Here is a 27,559-nt window from a genome sequence, read left to right as displayed (position 1 = left end):
CTGGTCCTAGCTAGAGAAGCACTTTTCCCTTAGCGGTGGAGCCCTCTTTTAATACAGCAGCTAGGCAGCAAAAACATAAAAATATTGTAACTTGCATCCTATTTTTCCAAGTGTACAGAGGCTCAGGGAGAACATTAAAGGGATTTTTTTTTTACTGACCCATGCCTACAGGTGCCCACCCTTGACAAAAATATTTTAGGTAACAAGCAAAAGCTGGGTTTTAGTCCTGGGCCTCACTTACCGATCATCATCCCTAAAGAGGAGCACCTGGTTTCTTCATTACATCCTTTCAGCACTTTTAAGATGTTTTATTTCCCCACTGTTGTAATGCCATAGCCAGCTATATGTTTTTAACAGCTGCCTCATCTTACCTTGACTATTACAGCACTACAGTGCATTTTAATGCTTTATGATACAGGTTTTTTTATTATTTAGACTTGTTCAGCAACTTGGATATGGGGTAAACATCTTTTTTAAATAAACATATTTTTGGAAGGGAAAAAGCAGTACATTGCAATGACATGGCTCAAGCAATTGAACAGGGTAGGTAGTCTGGAAATTCATCAGCCATTATCATTCACTTGAGGGTGAGTGGCAGGGTTGGAGAATATGTAGCCTCTAGGTGTTTCTGGACTAGAACTCCTGTCTTAGCTAGCAGTCAATATAGTACAGCAACATCTGTAGGGCCACATATTTTGACCCCTGATTTCTGGTGTGCAAAGATATCTATGGTATAGTTGCAAAGAATGGTGGTAACTTGTACAGATTCAGTCTGAAAGCACCTTTGGCCAATATAGGCTACTAAAGGCAAGGCACAGACCAGGCCGTTCCTCCAGCACTTCTCAGTGGTGACAGCAGAACATGCAGTGAATAGTGCTCTATAGATTGTTCTGATTAGGATCTTTAAACCTTTAGGATTTCAGCTTTAAGACTCAAATGTCACTTGCAAACACACTAGAAACAGATCCAGTGCTTCTCCTATAAAGTATAGTTCTGATGTGGAAGAAGGTCATGATAATTAAAATTCCCCTTCAAACTTTTTCTCTAAATATTCAAATCAAATATATTTTCAGGTTGTTTCTATTCTCACTGATATTTAAGGGAAACAGTTTACATAGAACATTATCCAAGGTGGCTGGGTTTCTTCTTCTTCTTCTCAGATCACTCCTACAGATAAAATGCTAACAGAATCAAATACTCAAAGAGGCATCTGCTTGAAATGAAATGCATTAGTATAATTAAAAAGCAGAACTTTAATACAAATGTGAAAAAAGAAAACCAGAACAGAATTACTTCTGACATAAATAATAACCATAATAAAAGCCACTGTGTGTGATAAGCCTCTGAAACAGCACTGTCACTTCTGGCTCCCTGCTGGGAGCAGAACAAGAGGCCTGGACAAACCATCCATCCTCTTTTCCCCATTGACCAGCAGCAACTGCTTGGAGGAAAAGTGATGTTTGCACTTCATGAAAAGACTGATATGGGAGTATATTCTAGCCTCCCCCACCCAACAGCCATTGACAGAGAAATAAGGGAAGAACTATACAGTCTGCTTCTTTTCTCAGTGAGGAAGGACAGCTTTCGCTCAGGGGAGTTTATCACACCGGAGGAATTTCTCTTAATTTCGAATGAAAAGAAAGTGGGGTCAGAATGCATTCACGTAAAGTTGCTAGTTTAGTAAAATTACATGAATGCTCATTGCATTGAAACTGGCTCCCCATTGCCCAAATAGCATGCCATTGCCCGAATTTGCCTATCACGCAATAACGTGAAACCCCATGATTGCACTCGGACTGACTTCCCATGGCCCGAATTTGTGTGTGGCGGTCTATCACGCAATAACGTTAAACCCCATGATTGCGTTCAGATTGCCATTGGATTATACTTCCAATTTCCCTTGTCTGATAAACTCCAGGGACAGGTTGAGTCTGTATTTGAAAGTATAAGGATACAACAGATGCAGCCTCTCATACGCCACAAGCAGATATATGCATTCATATGGCATAGGTATTTTTCAGTCTGCACATGCCCAGATCTGGTTTTGCTATAAGAGAAGCAAATAGGAATTATCAGTATATTAGCATGCTTTCTTCATTGTTCTCTTCTGATCTTTTAAATTAAGCAGACACTATGGTGGAGGCAAGAGTTGGCAAAAGAGAATATTACAACTGTTCTGTGCCATTAACAACTCCCCTCACCCAGGCCCCTCCTGCAAGTTTAGTGCCTTTCAGCTAACAAAGGATCCAGCTCAATGCTTTGCCTTTTTCAACACCACTCTGTCACTACACTCATGCATGCAGTTTTAATTGTTTTCATTTATTAACAATGGTTACAGGAGATAACATGAGGCACCAGCTTTTCATCTATCCCCTTGATAAGACATAAGCCACCATTTTGACAGGCAGCCTCACAAGAAGGGGCCTCTCATCACTGACAATCACACACTTTATTGTGCACAGAGAGGTCCATCTGCAATGCCAGTCAGCAATGGAAGCCTGGCACGCATATGTACCATATGCTGTCAGCTGTTATCCTGTTACAAAGCTAAGTGACACAAGAAATTAGCACATTTACAAGAGTGATTTACAGTTAATCACTTTATTGTTAAAGCAGCTGAATTACTAGTAATTAAATAGATTAATGTTTTAAGGAATTATATTCCTTTATATTGGAGTGATTTGCAAAGAGAATAGGAAAAGAAATACTGGAGCATTTATTTTTCTGTGTCATATTATTTTTCAAGATGTTGAGGCAAATTATTAAAATATTAGCCTTATCAGCAGATTGCCAAATCTTAGTTAAGCATATAAATAAATGGTTTAGAACAGTAATACATAATGTTCCACTAAAGTAAATAGTCATGTGCTCAGATGTTATGATCAGGTCAATTAATCTTGGAAGAAGTACACAATGAAGGTTACACAGCAAAAGACTTGCATCTTAGTCTAATGGACGCTTCCTCAAATGCAAGTCCATAATTTCAACAAGTTTTTACTAAGTACTGTAAATGTATTTAGGACTGCAACCACAGAAAGTGGTCTGTAAACAACACGAATGGGTACATTTGTCTGTGAACCTTGGTCCCTATGGAATGATCAAGGCTTGAATCTGTTTAGTCCCTGGGAAATACCAGTAGCAACAAAGTGGATGAATGCTTCTACAGCTACCAGGTTGGACCTGCACAGCAAAGGAATGAAAAGCTCTTTGTGTGAAACTATATGCAATTTCCCTACAGGCCACAAAAACTTTACAACAAAGCCAAGTTGGTTCCATTAGAAGTAAAATAAACCTCAGCATAAACACATGCTCAATGTAAGTATACATTTGGGTTCATTTCCATTTTTTTCTGGATTAAAACAGATGCATAATAGGTAGTTCAATACAGTATATCAAGCAGAGAAAGTACTGTGATGTTTACAGTGATAAGAACTTGTAATTCCCATAGGACAGAGAGTACAGAGGTAAAACTCAAGAGAAATTGTAGGATGGGTTTTAGGCAACCAAATTATCCTACTACTATGGTAAGGCTGCCATGTTCATGCTGCTGGCATGCATTTAATTGCACTAGGAAAAACACTTGCCCAGGTGAGATACATTTAGAACCTGATGGCAGCATGAGGTTTACATCTTGCTACAGGCTGATGTAGACAGAAGTCATCATTAGCTGACTTAACAACTCTGGCTACAATATAGTGAATGAAGTGTAATATACAATAAAAACTTCACTGGGAAAAGGTATATTGTTCTCTCTGCTCTCATATCCAGATGCCCCATGGTTAACATAGAACGGACTTCTGTAAATCACATCCACATGCTAACAGGTATCTAGGTAACAGATATTATCAGCACTTTCACATCACTGTCTGTTCAGTTATTGTTACATTTTCTTCTTGTGCTGAACAGTTATGCACCCTAGGTTGGATTCTTCATTTTTAAAATAAAATATATATTCAACTTATACCAGTATCTACTTATATGCATTGATCTCCTCAAGAAAAAATTCTGTGTTATTTTCATTTTCGTCCCTTAAGGCAGGAGCCACCAACACAAGGCCAGGCATTTTGTAATATTATCCTGACAGAAAGAATATAACACTGCATCCTGTTCCATCTGTTGTTTTTCCCCTCAACAAATCCCAGTGCTTTCAGAGGCGGATTCTTAGCCATGTTGCAAACTGTTTCAACTTTTGTATATATTTATTATTGGTAATATGCTCTTTAAGTTTCTCAACAAATGTTTCCTCTTTCCAAATTCCTTTATGTTTCTTGACAGCTTTCAATTCAGCTTGAAGCAGCCTTTTGTGAAGCTTCCAGTATATCTGGGATTCATGTGCTAGTCCTTCAATATTAACTGTTTTGCCAAGCCCTTGTTTCAAGACTTCTTCATTCAGACAGACACTGGAAAATCTACCCTGTTTAGAAAGAACATTAGAAACACTGTGTGTCTTTTACAAAAATCAAAGTTAAGAAATTACAGTGAGTAAACTAAAATGATTCAAATAGCAAATACAAAGAAAAAAACATTGCAAACCTAAAATTAGCCCAGTAGGACCAACTTCAGACTACACATGTTTAGGATCAAGCTTCAAGGAAGCGTATCCATTTCCCCCCTGCTTTGTTATTTACCTTACTGACTACCACAAGGCAATGAAGCACTGAATCCTTTCTTCCCAGAAGTTGGAACCACATCATTTGTGAGGATTTTACTTCGTCTTTTAACCAGACTGTGCCACCTGGTACTAATTCCACGCCAGCAAGTCTGACCAGTAACAATCCATCTGAATGCCCTAGGTACACATACATAACATTTTGTTTTATAACAATATTATCAGAAACACATTATTAACTTAATCTATTTAAGAAGCAGAGGTAGGTGGCTTAATGATTAAGATGCTGACTCTGATGATCGCAAGGTTGGCAGTTTTTGGCCCAAGCGCCATGTGACAAAGTGAGCTCCTGTCGCTAGTTCCAGCTTCTGCCAAACTAGCAGTTCAAAAGCATGTAAAAGTGCAAGTAGATAGATAGGTACCACTTTGGTGGAAAGATAACAGCATTCCATTCAGTCATGCTGGCCACATCACCATGGAGTCGTCTTTGACAATGCTGGCTCCCTCAGCTGAGTAACAGATGAGCACCGCCCCCTACAATTGGACACGACTTGACAATCATGTCAAAGGGAAAACCTTTTTACCTTTAGAGCAACTATAACTCTTGAGAACATTGTCTGATTCCCTGCATGGCCATGGGAATCCACTGGGTAACCTTGGGAAAGTCATACAGTGGACCCTTGTTATACGCTGGGGTTTGGTTCCAAGATCCCCTGCGTATAACAAAATCCGTGTATGCTCAAGTCCCATTAAATATAATGACATAGCAAAATAGTGTCCCTTATAAAAAATGGAAGATCAAGGTAAATTTATCCTTTTTTGGAACATTTTCAAACCGTGTATGCTGGAATCCGTGTATAAAAAATCCGTGTATAAGAAGGGCCGACTGTACACTCTGAATACCAGAAAAGCCCATAACAAGGTCAGTTTAGGGTCACCATAGGTCAGAAATGACTTGAAGGCACACAAAAAAGAGCAACTGAAGTTCTAGAAGATTTAAAGATTTTGAAATAAAAAGATTAAATCCAATTTTAGTCTCAGCTGAAGAAGACTAGGCAAATTCATAGGACTGATGTTGACATTGCTTAACAAATTCTATTTATTACAATAGGTCTATTTTACTTGAGAGTAAAATTGGATTTAAACCAGTGCTTTTTATTGCATCTCACTTCAGTCACAGAACTCCATGGGACCCTAGATAGGGGACAAAAAAACCACCAGCTTAGAGTGGTCTCTGGCTGCTCCAACCCCAATCAAGCCCTAAGTGGCCCAGGACCATGGCGACTGGATGGCCCACATTCAGACAAGCTGCATGCAGAGAGGATTTTCCCCATTCTTTCTGCCAGCAGCCCTGGGCTGCCTTAAGTGTTCTCAGAGCGGCTTCCAGCCACTCTGGGGGCGTGCCATTGTTTGCATGTCCTGCCCTGCCCCTGAAGCAGCTGGAAGCTGTACTGTTTGGTCCATCTGTTTCGGGCCAGACTGCTTTCAGATGAGGCTTTCAACAAACCTACCTTGTCCTACCTTGTTCACAGAATTTCATATTCATATTGGACAATATTGTAAGCAACAGGTTACCATGCAATGTTTTTCCATGGTTTCACATCTTTTTTCTGAACAGAAGAAAATCCATTTCTGGGAACAATAGTATAGCTCCACAACTTTTTGATTTATTGCACTAAGTGTCCTCCATCTGGAAGGCTCCACTGTTGTTTTCCACCTGTGATACATCTGTGCTTCCCTATCACTTCTTCTGGTAGCATTAAGAGTGATTAGTCTGGAAGTTACCCATTGTCTCATCAGTTTCTCAGGATGATTTCACAGTTCAAGTAAATTTTTATTCATTCATTTATTTTATTTTATTTACATCCTACTTTTCTCTTTGCACAGGAACTAAGGTAGCTTGGTGCTGTTGTTGTTGTTGTTGTTGTTGTGTGCCTTCAAGTCATTTATGGTGGCCATACAGCAATCTTATCATGGGATTTTCTTGGCAAGATGTGTCCAGAGGAGATTTGCCTTTGCTTTCCTCTGAGGCTGAGGGAATGTGATTTCCCCAAGGTAACCCAGTGGGTTTCCATGGCTGAGCAGGGTTTCGAAACCTGGTCTCCAGAGTTGTAGTTCAATTCTCAAACTAATACATCATGCTGGCTCACACACAATTAAAACAATGTAGAGCTGAAAAACTATTTGCACAAAAGTTTTTTAAAAAATCAAACCAATTCTATTAAAAATACAAAGTTAAAACAATTTAAAACACATTTAAAGCACATTTTTAAAAAAGGCACAGCCGTGTCAAAAGCTAAAGGCATGAGGTATTTGCCTGCTAATTGAAGGAGGCAGGGGGACAACCAAACCTTCCATGCAAGGATTACACAACCTGCAAGCAGCTACTGGTGTTTATCACATGGAGGTTTTTGCAGCTCAGACCCGGGGTGACTCCTGGTTCAGCTATGCAAATTCACGTTATAACGTGAATGTTTTATCACACCTGGTTGCCCTTCCGTTGCCTTTTCCACAGTCACGTCGGATCTGAGCTGCAAAAACCTCTGTGTGATAAACACCATTGAGAAGGTTGTCTCCCATGTCCTCAGTTACCAAATATGCTTGTGACGGTTGTGGGACTGAGGGACCACCTTACCCTGAAGATTTTAAAACTAAGGTAAGTTCATATAGGGAGACACAGACTTTCAGATAGTCTGAATCCAGGCATATGTTTTTGCTTTTACTGTTATTTTTTTTTAAAAAATCAATCTTTTCTATGTCCAATGGAACCAAGAACTGTTCCAGAAATCAACTGTGTCATTACATTATCAATGATGTGAATATGAAATTTAGGAAATGCTTTCCCCATCAGACCAATCTAGCTGTTTTCATTTTTCCTCTCGAAAGTGATGATAATTTAGGCAGAATGAAATGTTTCACAATTCTTTACTAGAGCAATTAAGGTTCTAGACCTGTACTGTATACCCAATAACAATATTATATTTGAGACTCATAAACTTTTAAAAAGCTGACCCTCCTCAGAAGGGGCTTCTGGTGCCTTTAAGGTATAATGGATATTACTTCCATGGGGTTTTTCCCATGAGTCTGGTTGTTATGAGTAGCAGTGGCATCCCTAGGGTTGGTGTCACCTGGTGCGGGTGCTCATAGAGTCACCCCCCCATTGACCTCCTCCCATTTCACACCATACAGAATCTTTAATAATATTTTTTCCACTGATGTTACTCGTAAGTAGTAATTCCCATACACCACTGAATATCATGCTAATAGTAGTGACAACTAGCAAAATTAAAATTATATACCTTCAAATTATAATATCATATGCACAACCTAAAGGTATTTACATATATATAGCAAACATTTGGTTAAAATGTGATTTTAAAAAGAAAGTATAAGAAGGTTAAACATTCGAAATTTCAATAATTTTTAAATTTTTAGTTTTTTTAAATTTTAAATTTTTAAATTTTAACTTTAAAAATTTCAGGGCCTCTCCTTTTTGCTCCCACTGAGCTTCACGCCACTCCCACCATCTCTTAAAGCATTTTAAAGGGAAACAAATGAATGCCACAGTTTGTTTCTGCCAAAATACCGATGGTTGCAGAGCAGTGGTGTCACCCCCCTTTAGAGTGTCACCTGGTGTGACTGGCCCCCACCCCCACCCCCTAATGACACCCTTGATAAGAACAATGGAGTTTGTGGAATGATTGTCTTCATTCTTGAAGAAACACCAGTAGCATGTCCAAAACCTCTGTCTACAAGGAACTGCATAATAGGGGGAAGGGTTCCCATATATTTCACTCACAAGTGGAAAAGTTAAGATACAAATAGTGCTGAACATGGCTAAAAGTATTATTTACATAAAAGCAACCATTTTGCCTCTACCTCAAGCCATGCATTGATGAGAGAAGAGTATAAAGTAGATACAGAAAGCAAAAACTGTATAAATACATAATCTCTAAATGACTGCTATCTTCACCAGAACTTTTGACATGCTTGGTGCTATTTCAAATGCTTTTTCTTTGGATATACAGAGATTCTGTATATCAAATGACTTTTGAAAATTCCCCCTTTAAAAAAGATATTCATGGAGTATTGCTTATAATACAGCATTTGATTTACTCTAAGTTGGCATGAGTCCCATGGTGGGTGGGTGGGGAGGCAGGATATACATCTAACAAATAAATATTTAGATATTAGCTGCTCACATTCTTCTGAAATATCAATACATGTTCCATTTTTTTTGTTCAATCATATTCTGGTAACAAATGGTTAATGATTGTTTAGCTTTGCCATTATGAGGACAATTATAAAGTTCATCCTACTTACATCTCTTCTGCAAAGATGAAATAATTGGAAGGGTGATGGGGACATGCTCAATTTCAAATCCTTGATCAGTTATTCGGTGTAACCGTCCACGGAGTTTAACATTTTTTTCTATAAATTCCGAGGGTATTTCCAAGGCATTTGTGAATTTGGCTGTCTATCCATAAAAGGAAGAAAAAAGAGACAAGAAAAAAAAACATGACAAAATGAATACAAGGGTAACTTTATATTAGATTCTTGTAATATATGCATGACTGAGCAGCAATATTTTTAATCATTCATTTAAAAAAGCTCAGACTATGGCAAATTCTCACTTTATAAACTGGTCTTACGATACTAAAGTACCCTTAGTTCTGCAGTCCACACTCATATATTATCCACTACTGTTGTTGTTGTTGCTGTTGTGTGCCTTACTGTCATTTCCAACATATGGCAACTCTAAATTGGACCTTGGTTCCAGGACCCAATGTGGATACCAAAATCCATGGAGGCTCCAATCCCATTAATACAATGGTGTACTAAAATGGTGTCCCTTATATAAAATGGCAAAATCCATGTTTGCTCTTTGGGAAATCTCTCTCTCTCTCTCTCTCTGTGTGTGTGTGTGTGTGTGTGTATACACTCAATCTGTGGATGGTTAAATCCATAGATATAAATATCTGTGGATATGGAGGGTCAATTATATACTAAAGGCACAAGATCTTGGAAGCTAAGCAGTCAGTACTTGGATGGGATATTGCCAACACCATGTGCTGTAGTTTATATTTCAGAGGAAATAACTGGTAAGACCACCTCTGAGTATTTCTTGCCTGAGAAACCCCTATGAAATCCTTCTAAGATATTTCAACTGTACCCTTAAATAGTAAGCATGCAAAATGGCCATATCAATGTTCTACCCTGCAGCTTTGGAGTACTATGGCCTGTTACAGACTGCCCAAATAAAGCTGCTTCGGGTCTCTTTGGAGGTATGCTGTTTAAATGATGCATGCATCCTAAGGATCCGGAAGCTGCACCAAAGCTGCACTCCAGTGCTTAGGAATGGAGTGTGGCTTTGGCATGACCTCCGGACTCTTAGGACCCATGCATCATTTAAATAGCATACCTCCAAAGAGACTCGAAGCAGCTTTATTTTGGCAGTCTGTAACAGGCCATTATATTTCCCTTTCAGCTATGGGCCCTTACCATATCACAAAGGAAAAATAGCAATGGTGGAGGTTGAATTATGAAGCCATGGATGTTAAAACTCTGAAAGACCAGTGTATGGCAAGAAGGGAGAAAGCTGGTGGTTGGTCCAGGGTCTTTATGTCAGAATCATCCAGACCACTGTATTTGCAATTAAATGGGTAGTTGTGAAAACTGTGGAGAAGGCTGAAAGGAAGGGTATCAACTCATTTTAAGTGTGTTGCTAGAGGAGACTTCTATGGATACCATGAACTGTAAAAACGACAAGTCAATGGGCCTTATAGCAAATCAAGTCTTTACTCTCACTAGAAACCAAAAGGGCAAACTGAGGCTATTGTGCTTTGGAAATATACATGAAACAGTTTGACTCACTGGAAAAAATAATGTTGGGGAAAGTGGAAGGCAACAGGAAAAGAGAAAGACTACAGTATAGATGAATGCTTCAATCAAGGAAGCCAGGGCCCTGAGTTGACAAGACCTGGACAGGGCTGTTAATGACTGGGGCTCTTGGAGGTCTCTGAGAGATCTCTCATTTATTAGATGACAACAAGCCAGAAACTGATTGATGGGAAAAAAGAACTACAAGCAGGGGCTGCACTAATAGCTGGAGTTTCTCATTAGATTGACTCTTATATGTGCTGCTCATATATTATGTGGCCTCCAGACTAAGACAGGCCACCAGGGTTTCTTTCCCAAATCTTCCTTTTGTACTGTGAAAACTCTTGACTGAAGCAGAAGACCTTGCAGAGATCTTGCATCTGAAGGTTTTGTCAATAAACAAAACAACTCTGAGAAATGTTCCCAATCTGACATTTCAGGGTCTAAAAGTAACTGACATATCTGCAAAGATATTCAAAGGAGATATGTAGTCACTTTAAGGCCCATATTGGAACAAAGGCAGAATACAAATAAATAAATAAACACTCTTAGAAGAATATCTTCAAACTAAGCAATTTATTGTAGCAATAAAATCTGGTTTGCTGGTTAAAATTAAGACAGTTATGATCTGTAACATACTGAAGCTCACTCAAGTTTATTCCTCTCTACTTGAACACTACATAAAACATAACAGAAGCTTTCCCTCTTGCTTATAATAGATAAAATGAAATACATGAGAAGGTCAGTGGTACGGAATTTTATTGCTCTTATATCCTTTCTGTCAAGTGGCTGTAGATGTTTTATAATCTTTCTTCCACTCAATCCACAACTTACCAGTTTAACACTCTTTGCAAGTAAAATCACTCCGGCTATTGCCATTCCAGAGCTGATATTCTGTAGAAAATACAAAATATAATATAATAATTGTCACCATTGGCACCTAGAGATATTTCTACTTGAATAGAAAAAGACAAATATGCAGTGAAGTTGCCACAATACATGGTCAAAAAGGTTCACATAAAGCCATCAAAATTAACTGGTTCTGAAATGTTTTCCCATAAAAAACAGAGATCTATAACGAATCAAGAGCATTACTGGGGAACAAAAGAAAAGGATTTGAGGCTGCAGTTCTGTTCACATATACCTGAGAATAGGCCCCTCTTAACTGTGGTTTTTTTTTAGATCTGTTTAGAACTGTACAGTTAAGAGTGCATGTCTATGCAGACTTTGCTGAGATAGATTAACTTGATAGCAAACATGGATAGGTTTGTGCTAAAATATTTATGAGGGGGGGCGGTCACCATATGTCAACAGGCAACTTGAAGAAACATATACACGAGTCACCTTAAAATCAGTGGCACTTGCTTCTGCATTAATATGTTTATGGGAATGGGCTATATTTTGAAGATGGTCTTCATAATGCTGTAAATGCTAAACTACAACAGACAGACAGACAGAATTTGTTCCAAAATGTTTTTATTTTGAAACTGAGTCAGTCACTGAAAAATTATCGAAACCATGTGACATCAGGATATTTATCTGGTCTAATTTGTGCTTCCTGATAGTTTCTATGTTGTTTGATTTGAATTTCACAAAGAAATGGTCCAATGCAAGCTCAGGGGCCTTACACTCGAACGCTACAACTGCTGGTACCAAGAACCCTGCTCTTCCATCAGATGTACCTTCTGCCTTTTAATGAGTTCATCCCTTCTAGTATGAGGTAGTCAAATGGACAGGGTATCCCAAACAGACTACTGTAATATGCTCTATGTTGGCCTGCCACTGAAAGCTGCAGCTAGTTTTAAATGGCTGCCAATACACTTCCAGAATGAATTCAAGCTGCTTGTGATAACATTTAAAGTCCTTGATACTTGGGGGAGTGCCTCTGTGTATACGGGCCTGGCCTGGCTGGTGATTAATTTATGCAGAGGGGAAGGCTCCTATGTGACTCACCAGTGAGATCAATATACTCTATGAAGACACTTGAGGGCCTTCTCAGGCATGGCACACCAACTGTAAAATACCCTCCCCTCAGGTGCCCAATTGGCAACAATGCTGGTTTTATTTAGGGGCCACGTAAAAGCATGGCTGTTTATTAAAGCCTTGCAGCCACAATGATTTATCTCAAAATGCTAATGCACATACGTGGTTTCTACCACTTTCTACCTTTTTTAACATTACTGAATTTTAAACCTGATTTTTAATACTTAAAAAAAACATACTTAACTGTTTTAACATATTTAAATTATTTGTATTGTTTTAGAATGTTTAACTTGTTTGCATTGTTTATATTATTTATATGCTGCCATAAGATCTTTTGATAAAGGGCGGGATAAAATAAAATAAAATAAGTACTTTAACCACACAGTAGGGGACAAAATCCACAAGAAGGGTAGGACTGTGCAGTTGGAAAGTTGATAGTTGTGCAGTTTGAGAAATAAAGAAAAGATTAAACACAAGTGGAGGGCAGGGCATTGAAATTGAAATATTTACTGTTTTGACCCCTGCAGTAGCTCTAAAAGCATTCAAATTAAAGGAGTATGTACACAGATAAAATATCTTTGTTTGAAAGCTACCAATTTTATTTAGTAGCAATAGTTTGAACAGAAGAGCCAGAATGGTATACTGGCTTAAGGACTGAACTATGACTGGAAGCCAGAATTCAAATCCCAGCTCAGCCATAGAAAGCCAATGGGTTGGGTTACCCTTGTCACACACTCTAAGCCTGAGAGAAAGACAAAGGCAAACCTACTCTGAACAAATATTGCCAGGAAAACCCTGGGACAGGGTTGCCTTAGGGTCGTCATAAGTCGGAAATGATATGAAGACACACAACAACAAAGTTTTAAGTGACAGGTAACAGATTCATAAATGAATTACCACTTCAAATCTGAAAACAACCACTGATTCCTACAGAGAAACTACCAGTGATGTAGTATGTAAGTAAGGAGCAAAGCAAACTTGTGTTGCATTTTTATTCCCCTTTCTTTTCTTTTTCAATATGAGGTTGCTCCAAAAGTATTTGGGCAGTTGGAAAATCTGCATTTTAAAAAATCCTGCAAAAGAAGCAAAGTTGCTTAAATACTTGTGTAGAAGATGTAACAAGTTCAACAAATTCCTTGCAGAAATTCTCTTTTCTTCTGGTTGTTGTTAATTGCCCTTGAGTTGGCCCCAAGATCCACCCGTCCTCCAATGCTCTGCTTAGGTCCTGTAAATTCAGGCCCATGACTTCTCTGATGAAGTCCAGCACCTGGCACGTAATCTTCCTCCCTTTCTACCACCTTCTACGTTTTCTAACATTGACTTTTTCTAATGAGTCATGCCTTCTCAAGATGTAGCCAAAGTACAACAGACTCAATTTCATCATCTTGGCTTCCAGGGAGAGTTGAGGTTTGATCTGTTCAAGGACCCATTTGTTGGTCTTTTTGTCCATCTACAGTAGCCTCAGCACTCTTCTCCAGCACATCTCAAACAATTTTTTTTCTGCCAGCTTTCTTCAACGTCTAGCTCTCACATTTGTACAGGGTGATAGAGAATATAATAGCTTGGACAGTCCCCATTTTAGTGATCAATTGTATATCTTTACACTTTAGGAGCCTGTCTGATTCTCTCATATCTGTCATTCCCATTCCTAGTCATCTTTTGATTTATTGACTGCAGCTTCTGCAGTTCTGATCAATATTTGATCTAAGGGACTGGAAATCTTTGACTATTTCAATTTCCTAATTATTTAGGTTGAATTTAGATAGATCTTGCAAGTTCATTATTTTCGTTTTCTTAATGTTCAACAGTAAGCTAGCCTTTGCACTTTCTTGTTTAACTTGCCTTAGTAGTTGTTCCAAGTCTCTGATGTTTTCCACTAGTTGTATAGTGTCATCTGCATAACTTAGATTGTTGATGTTCTTTCTTCCTATCTTCACTCCTCCTCCTTCTGAGTTTAAACCTGCTCTTCCTATGATATTTTTTGCATACAAGTTGAACAAATAGGATAACAGAATGCAGGCTTACCTTGTTGTGGTGTTGTGCCTTCAGGTCATTTCTGACATATGGCAACCCTAAGGGGAACCTATCATGCGGTTTTGTTGACAAGATTTGGTCAGAGGAGGCTTGCCCTTTTTTCCCCTGAGGCTGACAGCATGTGACTTTCCCAAGATGACTAGTGGGTTTCCATGGCTGAGCAGGGATTTGAACCCTGTTCTCCAGTTCAGTGCTCAAACTACTAAACCACACTGGCTCACACCCAATTAAAATAAGGGAGAGCTAAAAAAAACTATTTGTACAAAAGTTTAAAAAAAAACCCAATTCTATTAAAAATACAAAGTTAAAACAGTTAAAAATACATTTAAAGAATAATAAAAAGTTAAAAGCACAGCCCTATTAAAAGCTAAAGGCATGAAGTATTTCACATTGTTTCTAGCTCATGGCTATCTTAAGGCAAACCTATCATGGGTTTTTTTTGGCAAGTTTCTTCACAGTGGGTTTGCTATAAAATAAAATAAATAAAATAAATAAATATTGCCATCTTCTGAGGCTGAGAGAGTGTGACTTGCCTAAGGACACCCTGGTCTCCAGCGTCATAGTCCAACACTTGAACCACTATGCCACACTGGCTCTCACAGAGAGAGAGAGAGAGAGAGAGAGAGAGCATAATAGATACAATTCATATAAAAAGGCATAATTCCTATAAAACTAGCATTATATATATATATATATATATATATGCTGTTTTTATAGGAATATATATTGTTGTTGTTGTTGTTTTGTGCCTTCAAGCCGGTATAGCAACCCTAAGGTAAACCTATCACAGGGTTTTCTTGGCAAGATTTGTTCAAAGGAGTTTTGCCATCACCTTCCCCTAAGGCTCTCAGCTTCAGGGCAAGGGGTGTGTGTGTGTGTGTGTGTGTATACACACACACAAACACAGTCACATGCTCTCAGCCTCTGGGGAAGTGAATGGCAAACCTCCTTTGAAGAAATCATTCACTCTTCTATCCAGGATCAGAACATTTTATCCTATAAATGTTGACTATAAATGTTTAACTGTTTTAATGTTTGAAATTATATGTTTTATTCTTGTATTTCATTGTTACTGTTGGCTTGTATCCCCACCTTGATCCACCTGGGAGAGGCAGGAAAATACAAATAAATTTTCTGATTATTATTGTTATTAAATCGTGCCCAGAAGTGATAGGTTCACCATACACACACACACACACACACACGTATACATATATACAGGTGATATATAGATAATAGATATCCCACTTTGGATCCCAATTCTGGGAGAAAAGAGCAATACAAATTAAAGTAACACTGCAAAACATAATATATATTGCAGGTGATATATAGATATCCAAGTTAGGGATGCAATTCTGGGATAAAAAGGGGGATAAAAATATAATATAATATAAATCACAGGTATATCTCCTCTTGGCCTGAGAGGATGGCAATGGTAAATGCCGTATCTGAAGAAACGTGCTAGAAAAACCCAGGATAACGCCGGGGGGGGGATGTCACCATGAGTCGGGAACTGGGATTTTATAGTTTGGGGATTTGTAGTTTGGGGCCAGTCACACCCTCTCAGCCTCTGAGGCAAACGCACCTTCTGAAGAAACATGCTAGAAAAACCCTTGATAACGCCATGAGTCTTAAACTGGGGTTTGTGGTTTGTAGTTTGGGATTTGTAGTTTGAAGTTTGGGGCCAGCAGTCACGCCCTCTCAGCCTCAGAGGATGGCAATGGCAAACGGCCCTTGTGAAGAAACATGCTAGAAAAACCCATGGCCACACCTTAGGGTCGCTACGACTGGGATTTGTAGTTTGTAGCCAGTCACACTCTGTCGGCCGCAGAGGATGGTAATGGCAAACGCCTGCTGTGAGGAAACATGCCAACCTTATGTGAAACATACATGATAGGTTCGCCATATATATAGACATAGAGAGAGAGAGAGAGAGAGAATGCTTATGAATGACCCTTAGTCGTGCTGAGGCGATAAAAGGCAGGGGCCTGTGTAAACTATGGCTGACGCGCTGCTCCCCAAAGCCCTCCGTTTTAGCCCAAGAGGGCTCCTTCCACCCCTGCGCCCCCTTCCTCTGCATCAGGGCAGGGAGAGCGCCTTAGCTGCCGCCATTTCAGACACAAACAGCCTCCCTCTTTCCCTCAGAGCTCCTGGCTTCAACCACGACGACGTACCCTGACGAGGGCGAGGTGGGCGTCTGCCCACTCAGAGAGGCGCGCCAGATAGTTGGAGGGCTCTCCGCCTCGGCCGCCCGCCATTACTGCAGCCGTCGCCGCCCGCGGCCTCCCTTTCCCTGTGCGGCTTCTTCTTTCCCAGACTAGGCCGCAGCGCCACTTACTGGCTATTAGACTGAGTTACCGCCCTTGTTGAGAAAGAAAATACACACACACATAAACGCACAAATAATGGCCACTTTTATTATATCACACAACACTTATTCCACTTCTATGGCTGCCTCCTCTGCAATCCTGGGGCTGGTCGTTTAATGATTCCTTAAGGCCTCTCAGGCTGAAAATTCTTAATGCCTCTTGCTGTGGATTTGTGTATTCTTATTGTGTTGTGTGTTGTTGTCTAATAGAAAGGACAGATAGCTTGTGTTCTATGGAACCAGCCCAGCAACATCCGGAGGGCCACAACCTGATCCTCATCTTATTTGAAGTGTAATACACCAGGAGCCCTGGTGGCGCAGTGGTTAAATGCCTGTACTGCAGCCATTCATTCAAAACCACAAGGTTGCGAGTCGCTAAAATGAGTACCCAGACTGTTGGGGGCAAATTAGCTTACTTGCTGTTCACCGCTATGATCTTTGGAATAGCGGTATATAAATAAAACAAATTATTATTATTATTATTAATATATGTGTGGAAGACATATGTTTAATTTCTTCCTTCTTGTCTTATACTGCCATGAATTGCTATGGAAGGGCAATGTTTGAAAAGGAATAGTAAGAGAGGAGGGGAAAAGTCAGTGATACCAAAAGGCAGCAAAGAGAGGTTTTAAAACAACGGTTCTCCAAAAGATTCATCCCTTTCCAGTTAAGCTAATCAACACACAAAACCAAAATTGCATTTTGAACTTTATTTTATTGAAATGAAACAGAGAAGAGCCAAAACATTCTGGTGAGGGGTTTCCATAAATTCAACACTTTTCAGCAATGAAGTAATCATATCGTGGTCTCATATTTATCAACTAACAGGAGCAAAACATTTGAAAACCTGAAATGAAAAAGGGGGAGCCAGCAAACATTTTTGGAAAAACAAAAACAAGAGGCCTGAATCCAATCATTATTCTACTAGAGACCCATAGATTTACTAGAAATTATGTTTTGACTAAGAAGTTATCACCAATTCAAATGATCTGTTCTGAGTAACCACTGGAAGTGGGCCTCGGGTTATGTTTCATTATAGGAGTCAGAAGCTTTTCTGTGGTCCAGCAGTTTCATCCTGTCCTTCAAAATGATTAATAGCCACTTAAAAAGTAATCCTTTAAAAATAATAATGCCTCATCGAAGGTGTGGAGTGAACGCTTACAAAATGAGTTACAAATATGCCAGAATATACATATATTTCATCTTCTGCACTGTAACCAAATATTTATCATAAAACTCTGCCTCCTTACCCAACTGTTCTCATCTGAATAATATCATAATCCCTTGAAAATGGGATAAAATTAATTTATTTGATTTGATTGCCTTGAGTAACTAATTCTAGGTTTCTTCAAAAAGCAAGTGTATTGCACCATGCCCTTACACCCATGTCTGGTCAAACTTTGCTGATCCAAGTAGGTTTTATACAACATAACAAAGTCTAGACAAAAATAAAGAATGATTTTAAAATCATTATATTTATAGCTAATGGAAAACCCCAGTTTAATAGCTTATCTCTGTAAAATGAAGGAGGACGATAAAAACAGCATCGCTGACAACTGGATAATATACATAGGCTAACAAGCTGAAATGGTAGTTAAATAATACTCTTATCAGACTTCAGCATACCTCTTTCCTCCTTAAGAGATTCTCAACGAAAGATGGTTCAGAAAAATTATTTTGTGAACAAGTGAGACCACCTGTTCCACTTTTCATGAGATAATTGTACTTGATTGCCTGAAAGTGATCTATTATTCTCCAAACAGGAAGCAATTGCATGCCAAGGGAATTGCATATTATCATTTATTCCAACTAACTGAACACTCTGTTTTATCAAACCTCAGTGAGTCTATCAGACTCTAAATTAGAACGTTTCCTGCCTAATTTACATAGCTGGCAATCTGTGCTGTAACTGTATCATTTCCCTTTTCTCGTATTGCAGGTAGTCTTAATAACTAGTTTCATGAGTTTAGTTAATATATTTATATAGTAGTTAATATATTAACAGTGAAAAGGTAGATCCTTCACTCTACAAACTACTTAGCCCATAGCGGTCCTATATACTCTCATATCCCAAAAGTAGGGATCTTCCCCACAGTGTTTTTAATCCATAGAAATGTTTCTGCAAATTAAATTAGCAACCAGTATTCAAGAATGCAATACTAATCTATGAACGGAAAAGGTAATGCTGGGTTACCCTGCAGATTCTCCTTTAAAACTTTACGAATGTAAACATACAGGAAAGCTCACTGAATTAATTTCCCAATGGTAAATGTAAACTCTTCCGCAGGCATAAAAATCAGCATATATGAAACTTTGAAGATCAAGGGTGTGAGCATGCTTCGTGGAATTCTGGACTCTCCTCCCCATATTTAAAGAGCAGAATATCATGCCATGTGTCACAGGCTATTTTGAAAATCCACAGCATTTTAAATGTGACTTTGAAATACAGCAGGGATGGTGGGGAGGGGGATATTGGTGGGAAAATGTTAACCAAAGGACCACTTCAAAGCAATTGCATGTTTTGAATGATACTTTGGATCTCATCAATTATGATTAAAATAGATTTCCAAGTCTCCTTTCTTTTTAGTTTGGCTTTAGTTTGCTCTGAATTATTTGCTTTAATTATCCATTTACAAAATTTACAGCATTAGATATTTGTTTAAATGCAGAATCTTTATTTATCTTGGCACATTATATAAACAGTAATACGGAAATGGAAATTTATTGTGCATATTCAGGAACCCAGCACTCTTTCCTAGAAATATTCCCTTCCCAAATGCTGCCTAAAGATAATGAATGAAATTTTTAAATAGGTCTTTCATTTATGACAAAACAAAACAAAGAATGGAATTATAATAAATACATGTTCAAAGAAACCAAATATCCACCAATAAGCGACTCTATGCATTTAGTACTGAAGCTAACATTATTTCATTTGAGCTCATGTAGTTGACAAGGATAGATCTAATGTAAGGCAAACAAACTCAGATTGCTGTAAACAATGAATTAAAAAGAGGAGTATATAGTGAAAGCACTATGCATTTTTCATTCAAGTAAACAGGTCTGTATATTTAAAAATATATTTAATATGTCATCACTATATATTACAACAACATGCCAAGGGGAGAGAACGTAAAAGTCTCAAAATCTGTGAGGGTTTCCAGCAGACTAAAATACCTAACCCAGTTTGATACTAGGCATTCAACATCCTATAATTTCAAAACCTACTGCTTATCTGCAGAATGCAACCAAATAAGTATCCACACTTAAAAAACTTAAGTAACTAGCAAATTAAACACTGTTACTTGTATTTAATATACGTCAGGACTGTAGATTAAATCAGAGTACAGCAGAGTATTAATTGGTTTATGGATTTCAGTGATAGGCTGCGACCTTGAAACTATTTTCATGTGAACAGTTTGAAGGTTATAGGGGAAATCCAGGACTGCTCTAAATAATTATAATTATATACAGGGTAGCCATAGGGAGTAATATTATCTTACTTAAAAATAGTTTCAAGGTTGTAGTCTATCATGGAAATCCATAAAACAATTACTAGCAACAGTCTGAGGTAAATCTAGCCATCAGTGTCTAAGTTACAGATGACTTTGGTTACACACCCCTTCCATTTCAGTGGTGATGAACTCATTCCAGTTTGAACTTTAATGGAAATATCCAAAGTGATGAACCTGTTCTGGAGTTCAGCCATGGATCTTGGACAGATCCTTTACCCTTCAGTGACATTCAAAATAGATTCACTGCCCCATTGCAACCGAAGTCACCAACACCCACTGGTTATACATTATTTAACTGTGGACCCTTTTGTTCTTGATACTGTGATTAATATAGACCAAGAGACGTCTGAAGAGGTTTGTGCACCTCCCCACTCTAATCTGCTGATAGCATTAAAGCTCCTTCTGATACTACAATCCTATCCTGTTTCTTGAAAGCAAGAACCACTCTTTAGTGGAACTAACTCCCAAGTAATTGTGCTTAAGATGTGTGTTAGCTTCCTTTTCTTAGATTTAATGTTTATTTACACTCTGAAAATAGTTTTATAAGAAAAAAGAACTTGAACAATATAAATCCTACAGATTCACTTAGAATCAAAAAATAATATCCATCTTGAAATAACCAATAAAACTGAGACAAAATACCATTGATATTAATATTTCAGATTTCATCAGGAGTATGATAACAGGCTGTCATACCTTTTGAAGGTATTTTAATATGAAAGATGTACAAAATACATCCAACAAACCATACAGTGCCCATTTACTGTACTTCACTAAGGCACTAAAGCAAAGATTTCCTCTTAATAAGGATAATTGTACTGAACGCTTTACCTGCTACAAAAGAGTCGTAGCATCTGTGGAAACAGATGAATGATGTATATCGGAATGCCATGCCTGTTCCTAACTATGAGAGTACTCAACAGCATGTACTGTACTCTTTCACAACCCCTTTTCAAAAGGCAGTCTCTTTAACCTGCTCCTCTTTGGGTTCCTCACACAAGCAAAGTATGTTCATTTCTTGAGAAACCATGTATTTGAGACGCAGTCACTTCTTTGTGTCTCTCCAATCACAAGCTCTGCAAATATATGGGTCATGACAGCATGACAATGGAGCTTTTTTACACTCAAACTACACTCACTATACTTGGTCCCTCCCTCTTCAGTATTGGTTAGTATGCCTCCCTGCCCCTCCACTGCTCATGACAATGGATGAGTGTCCCATGAGCTTATTCACACACATATCCATACTAATGCTGTAGTGAAGAAACTGTTTCTGTTTGCAAATCAAAGTGCCTTTGAAGTAAGGTGTGCATGTTTTGTTTTGTTTTGAAAAAGCTATTATAAAAATATTCCTCTTATAAATCTTTAAAGCTTATAGCAGCCAGGAAAATACATGTAAGAGAATTTTGTTTTGCTAGTTGTTTCCTCCTACAAAGTATAATTGTGGCCTAAATAATAATAATAATAAAACATTTTTCCTCTTTATAGCTTTTTACCATATACATTCAGTGTTTATATACAATCAAAATGTTGAAGCCCTATCCAGAAATTTCTGTTCAGAGGTAATGCTAAATAAACCAATCAAAAGACAGAAAGCAGCCAATGCAAGTTAAAAGAAAAGATATGGAGTTTTTGATTACTTTTTTTAACCTTAAGAGGAATTCTGGATTGTGAAGATACAAAATATCATTTGATCCATATACTATTTTCCTGGCTTTACTTTTGTGTGAACTCATTTGGCATGAGTAAACTAACCATTTTCCAATATATATTATTTTGTTCTCAGGTACACTCTTCAGGGAATAAGGCCATAACCATTTTTACTAATTTTTTGCTGATCTTCTGTTTCCATTAACTTCTCCTGCATTTCCATGAAGATGCCCTTTCATCCTGCAGCTTTTTGAATCTAGGCCCAAGAAACAGCCACCAAGCAAATCCCAAAGCTATGCATATCAGAGACTCAACATAATAACCGTCCAGGGTAATAATGCAAGATCCACCTTCTTTGATACAAAGCTGCAAGACAGAAGGGGTAGGGAGGAGTTATACAGGTTTCCATATTAACTGAAGTTAAAAATGCATGAAGCATAACAGATAAAAAAGATACTTTTGACATTAAAAATATTTTTCCTATTTATTACATAGTTGGTTTTCCAAAGCTTTAAATACTGTCATAATAAAAGATGAGCAATAATAGCAATGATACAGAAAGCTTTAAGAAAGTAATGGAAATCCAATGGTCTCTAAGAGGAAATTCAGATGATTTAGGGCCAAAACAGACGGCCCTTTTGAGTTGCCTTCCAGGTGGCTTGGGAGTGCAGTGATTACATGCAGCATGATCCCAAGCCATCTGGAAGCCACCCAGCTATTTACATGGGGGCTGGTTTCCAAGTGCTCCAGCAGCACAACGTTTATATGCCACATGCCGCTGGAGTGCCTTAAAGTCGGCTTCCAGCCACAGCTCTTTGCCATTCCTTTTTTGGCTGGCAAAAAGGCAGATTGGGGCTGTAGCGTGCTATTGCTGTAGTTCCAATCCAGCTTCAGAAGGGGTGGCCTGTTTTGCCCCTTAATGACAATTTTGATGACATAAAAACAAAAATAACACTACTAGGTTTAGGGTTGCCATAGCGCCAGACCTCCAAACCGGGAAAAATGTAGGACAAAATTTTCAAATGTAGGACACACAAAATGTGTCCTACATTTGAAAATTATGTCCTACAGTTTCCCTGGCGATCGCGGCGGGGAGCGGAGGCCAAGCGGCGAGGGAAAGCCTCCACTTAAGGAGGCTTTCCCTCCCCGCCTGGGCCCTGGGCCTCGCCGCGATCGGAGGCCAGGATCGGGGCCTCACCTCGTTCCTGGCCCCCCTCGGGGACCAGGAAGGAGGCGAGGAGGCCGGCGGCGATCGCCGCGGCCTCGCCTCGTTCCTGGCCCCCGCAGAGGCCAGGAAGGAGGCAAGGAGGCTGCAGGGAGGCGGGGAGGTTGGCGCGGCTGCGCCCAAGAGGCACCGCCTCCCTGCAGCCTCCTCCGCCCCAGGCCTCGCTGCCCTCCTTTTCCTCCGCGCGGCCATGCGCGGTGGAGGAGGAGGAGGGCAGCGAGGCCCCAGGGTTGCCCAGCAACCCCGCTGCAACCAGGCTTCTCCCGGTTTTTGGCTGCACCCGTGCCGTGACCGGGCAGGTGCCGCCAAAACCGGGAAAAACCCGGTTGCAACCGGGTTATGGCAACCCTAACTAAGTTGTCTTTTAAAGTTTTAAAACAGAAATAAAAGTATATATCAGTTCCATTGTATAAATTAAAATGAAAAACCTCTCCTACTTACTTCTGTAGCAGCTGTAGTTCCACAACTGTGTCCTTCAACTCCAATACACTCCTTCACTGTAAGTGGATCCACAAGCCAAAGAGCTACTGTGGCAGGCCAGTTTCCTCCCAGATTTGATACTGTGTTAAGTAGTGTCATGTATGTCCCTCCAATAAGTGGGTCGCTAATTTTGGCGTTGAAAGCCATTATTGCAACATACATGCTGTACACTGTAACCTAGGAAATGACAAAGAGAATCAAGGGAAGAGAATAATATTTAAGCAGAAATTGAATTAATTTACATCTACTGAAATATCTGATATTACTAAGCTAGCTTTTCAAAATGTACTATGTTAAACAATGTGGATTTTCCTTGTACAACAAGGAAAGTGCCAACAGCTGGGTCTTAGAAGGAAATCAAAAGGTTATAGAGGCCTCTACTTTTACATTCATTATGAGAAAAAATAAAAAATGGCAGCTGTTTTGCATTCATAATTAAGAAGGAATTAACAAGACATGGCCCCAGATACAGCAAGACCTCAGGGTTGCTAAGAAAGCCAGTATCTTGCATCGTGATCTTGTTTTCATCTTCCATTTATAAATGGAAATATCTGCAGTGACTTAATCATATTATGTGGTTCTCCTCCATTAAGAAGCCACTAATGATTAATGAGAAGTAGGGGCAGGGAAACATGTTATGGATATCCTATTTTATTTTCCATACCTCTTACTAAAAACACAGAAAAGCAAGGTCATAATCATGATTCAAGGCTAGTATTTTTGTTGACAATTCTGACTCATTTCATCTACTTCCCCCAGTCGTCATCATAGAGAACAGATAAAAAAATAAGGCAAAGATGTGGAACAGGATCACTTGTACTTTCTGCTCCTTTCCAGATTAATTGTGCTACCTGCAGTATGTCCCAGAGAAGGGTGCTTAGTTAAAATGACCTATCAGGACTAGGCATGTACACTATAAACATGAGTAATCACTGGATGTGAATTACTACAACTTTCACAAGAATCTTCAGTACAGAAAGGCGCTCTTCTAGGAAGAAATATGAAAGACTATTTAATAGAAAGCAGACCTATGTGAGAAAGCAGAAGACAGATATTAGCATGGAACTGGGAGAACATGTGCCTCCTAAGGGAAAGAGGGCCCTCAGTAGAAGGAAAAGCCTCCCTGTCCATTTTGGAATGTTGAAAAAGAATTTACTGTTAATTAATCAAGATGACTTCATTGGAAAGAAGTACAGAGATGGAAGGATTTGAGGCTAAGAGGTGAATTCAATTCCAGTGCCACATGATCTCACATTATGTTTTTTGCTATGTATTGCTATGTTATATTTCTTTATTATCTTATGTGTATTGTTATTGTTTATTGTTACTGCTTTGTATTTCCCTACTGTTGTAAGCCGCCCGGATTCCTAGTGATTGGGCGGGGTATAAATAAATAAATTCTTGAAACTGTTGTACATGCTCTGGTAACTTCGAGACTGGATTTCTGTAATGTACTCTACATGGGGCAACCTTTATACCAAACTCGGAAGCTGCAACTGGTGCAGAACATGGCAGCGCGGCTGGTCACTGGTGCTCCCAGGACCAGCCATATAACACCCGTGCTTAAAGACCTCCATTGGCTGCCCATTCGCTTCCGAGCGCAATATAAGGCGTTGGTTATCACCTATAAAGCCCTAAATGGCTTGGGCCCAGGATTCCTGAAGGACCGCCTCTCCCCGTACATTCCGCCTCGCACCCTCAGAACATCTGGGCAGCAACTCCTGAAGGTGCCTGGGGCTAGGTTGGCTGCTACTGCTAGAAGATCCTTTTCCACAGCTGCCCCAGCCCTCTGGAATATGTTGCCCACGGAGCTCCGCTCATCTACCACCCTGGCCCAATTTAGGAAGGGCCTAAAAACCTTCCTGTTTAATCAGGCATTCCCCGACTAAACATCCTGTGGGCCTCCCTCCTCTCTCGTGGCCGTGAGGTTGGGCTAAGGGGTTTTCAGTGTTTTTAAGGATTGTTATTGTTATTGTATGTTTTTAATCTTGTATTTTGTTTGCGCTTCGGTGCATTTTGTTAGCCGCCCTGATCACCCGGAAGGGCGGGGTACAAATAAAATTTTTATTATTATTATTTATTATTATTATTATTATTAAATACACCTGTTCACAGAAGGCCCTAGAGTTTGTTGGAGAGCATATCTAACAGCATTATGAAGGCCAAGGAGATAACAAAACAAGTTGGGGATAAAATTGTACAGATGCACTGATCAGGGTTGGGTGTTAAACATAGTAAGAGAAGTAACCAATAGTTTAATGGTAAAAGAACCAGAGATCTGCAACTGAGGTAGGAGAAACCATCCAAGGGACAACTATCACCTGGATGACCTGCAAAGCTAAAATTTATGAAAGTGTGGAAAGAAGAAAGCCATTGCTGAAATTAACCCATACCAAAGCATGTTCAGGGTCTGCAAAACATCATGTGGGAGATATTGCAAACTTGTGGAAAAGGTTCAGATCTAGCCACAGTGACACATGCCTTAGTTATACTTTAGCTGGATGACTGTAATGTGTTCTACTTGGGACAGCCTTTGAAGAACGTTGTGAAATTTCAGCTGGTTCAAAGAACTGCAGCCAGACTGTTAACTGGGACTGGCTACAGGAAGCATGTAGCTTCCTTCTTGCAAAAGCTCCTCTACCTGCCAGTCTGTTTCCTGCCTGTGTCTTGATGTCCTCTGGAGAGACCCCTCCCACCACTTTCACAGGTAAATCCGGGGGAATATGGGAGAGAGCCTACTTTCTGGCTGCTTCATGGTTTGGGATGTCCCTTCATAGATAGGTTAGCTTAATATGGTCTTTCTTATTCTTTCACAGGCAGGTGAACAACTTTTTCCTGAGCAGGCCTTTCAGGGCTGACTGCTCAGGGGAAAGGGCATTTCAAAATGCGCTGTTGTTTATATTTGCTCTTTTTATGGTTATGTTTTTAATTTCTTTTAATTTTATTGAAAGCTTAATTTAGTTTATTTTTAATGTTTGTATGATAATTTTTTTCTTAGCTGGATCTGTTTTAATGTTTGTAAACCACCTTGAGTGAAATCGAAGGCTTTCATGGCCACCTTGAGTTCTGGACTGGAAAAAAGGGTGAGATAGTATTTGTAGTAATAGTAATAATTATAATAATAATTAGTAGCAGCAGTCATCACCACTCTCTGGTCTAGTGAGACCAAAATTGAACTTTTGGGGCTTGCCACAAAATACTGTATGTGGTACAAACCAAAGAGCACTCATTGCTTTTACAATACCATGCTTATGATGAAGCATGGTGGTGACAGTGTTATATACTGCAGTGATCCATTTCTCAGCATTAACTGGGAAACTAGTCAGGACTGAGGGCAAAATGGATGGAGCCAAAGTCAGGGCAGTTCTAGAAGAAAACCTCTCTTAATTTGCAAGGGACCTTGAACTGGGTAGATTTTATATCTCCAGCAAGACAATGACCATAAACACCTATAGTAACTCTGGAGTGGTTCAGAATCAAAAACCTGAATGTTTCAGAATGGCCCCATCAAATCTCAGACTTTAGTCCAGCTGAAAATCTGTGGCAAGACTTCAAAGTTGATGTTCACTAGCAGTCCCCATTCAATTGGACAGAGTTGAAGCAATTTTGCCAAGATGAAAAGGCAAAAAGGGCAGGATCTAGATCTGCAAAGCTGATAGAGATACCTAAGAGATCTTAAGTAAGAGAACATAAGACTCACAGTTGTAATTGCTGCTGAAGTTGGTTTTGCCAAATATTAGCTCAGCGAGGTAAATAGTTATGCAACCAACAAGTTTGTTTTTGTTTATCTACTATTTTGCAACAAAATAAAAATA

General features: G+C 39.2%; 2 protein-coding genes across 9 annotated transcripts in view; both read right to left on the bottom strand.

The window, feature by feature from the left end:
* Window positions 1–1,235: 1,235 nt before the first annotated feature.
* MISO1 (mitochondrial inner membrane subdomain organizer 1) lies at window positions 1,236–16,830 on the bottom strand. 7 transcript variants are annotated; one of them, XM_089508994.1, is made up of 6 exons: window positions 16,681–16,726; window positions 14,315–14,441; window positions 11,324–11,383; window positions 8,933–9,086; window positions 4,629–4,789; window positions 1,236–4,414 (listed from the first exon to the last, which is right to left on the bottom strand). In XM_089508994.1, the coding sequence occupies exons 3-6, from the start codon at window positions 11,366–11,368 to the stop codon at window positions 4,148–4,150; spliced, it is 627 nt and encodes a 208-aa protein (XP_089365120.1). In that variant the 5' UTR covers window positions 11,369–11,383; window positions 14,315–14,441; window positions 16,681–16,726; the 3' UTR covers window positions 1,236–4,147. The 7 variants fall into 7 exon arrangements, with proteins under 7 accessions (XP_089365120.1, XP_089365119.1, XP_089365118.1 ...); XM_089508993.1 differs by lacking the exon at window positions 14,315–14,441 and having other exon boundaries at window positions 16,681–16,830; XM_089508992.1 differs by lacking the exons at window positions 14,315–14,441; window positions 16,681–16,726 and adding an exon at window positions 16,461–16,656.
* A 776-nt stretch (window positions 16,831–17,606) lies between these two features.
* SLC33A1 (solute carrier family 33 member 1) overlaps window positions 17,607–27,559 on the bottom strand; it is a 29,210-nt gene continuing 19,257 nt past the window's right edge. For both annotated transcript variants that reach the window (XM_089508990.1, XM_089508989.1), the window contains exons 6-7: window positions 23,706–23,921; window positions 17,607–22,405 (exon numbers count right to left, since the gene is read on the bottom strand). In XM_089508990.1, coding sequence (XP_089365116.1) covers window positions 22,241–22,405; window positions 23,706–23,921 — 381 coding nt within the window. In that variant the 3' untranslated portion in view covers window positions 17,607–22,240. The remainder of the gene's footprint in view (window positions 22,406–23,705; window positions 23,922–27,559) is intronic.

This window comes from Sceloporus occidentalis, unplaced genomic scaffold (genome assembly GCF_023333645.1).
Source record: "Sceloporus occidentalis isolate IW3139 unplaced genomic scaffold, rSceOcc1.0.p SCAF_2, whole genome shotgun sequence".
Taxonomy (NCBI): domain Eukaryota; kingdom Metazoa; phylum Chordata; class Lepidosauria; order Squamata; family Phrynosomatidae; genus Sceloporus; species Sceloporus occidentalis.
The sequence above is the reverse complement of the archived record's forward strand: the minus strand, read 5'-3'. Positions and strand labels throughout refer to the sequence as shown.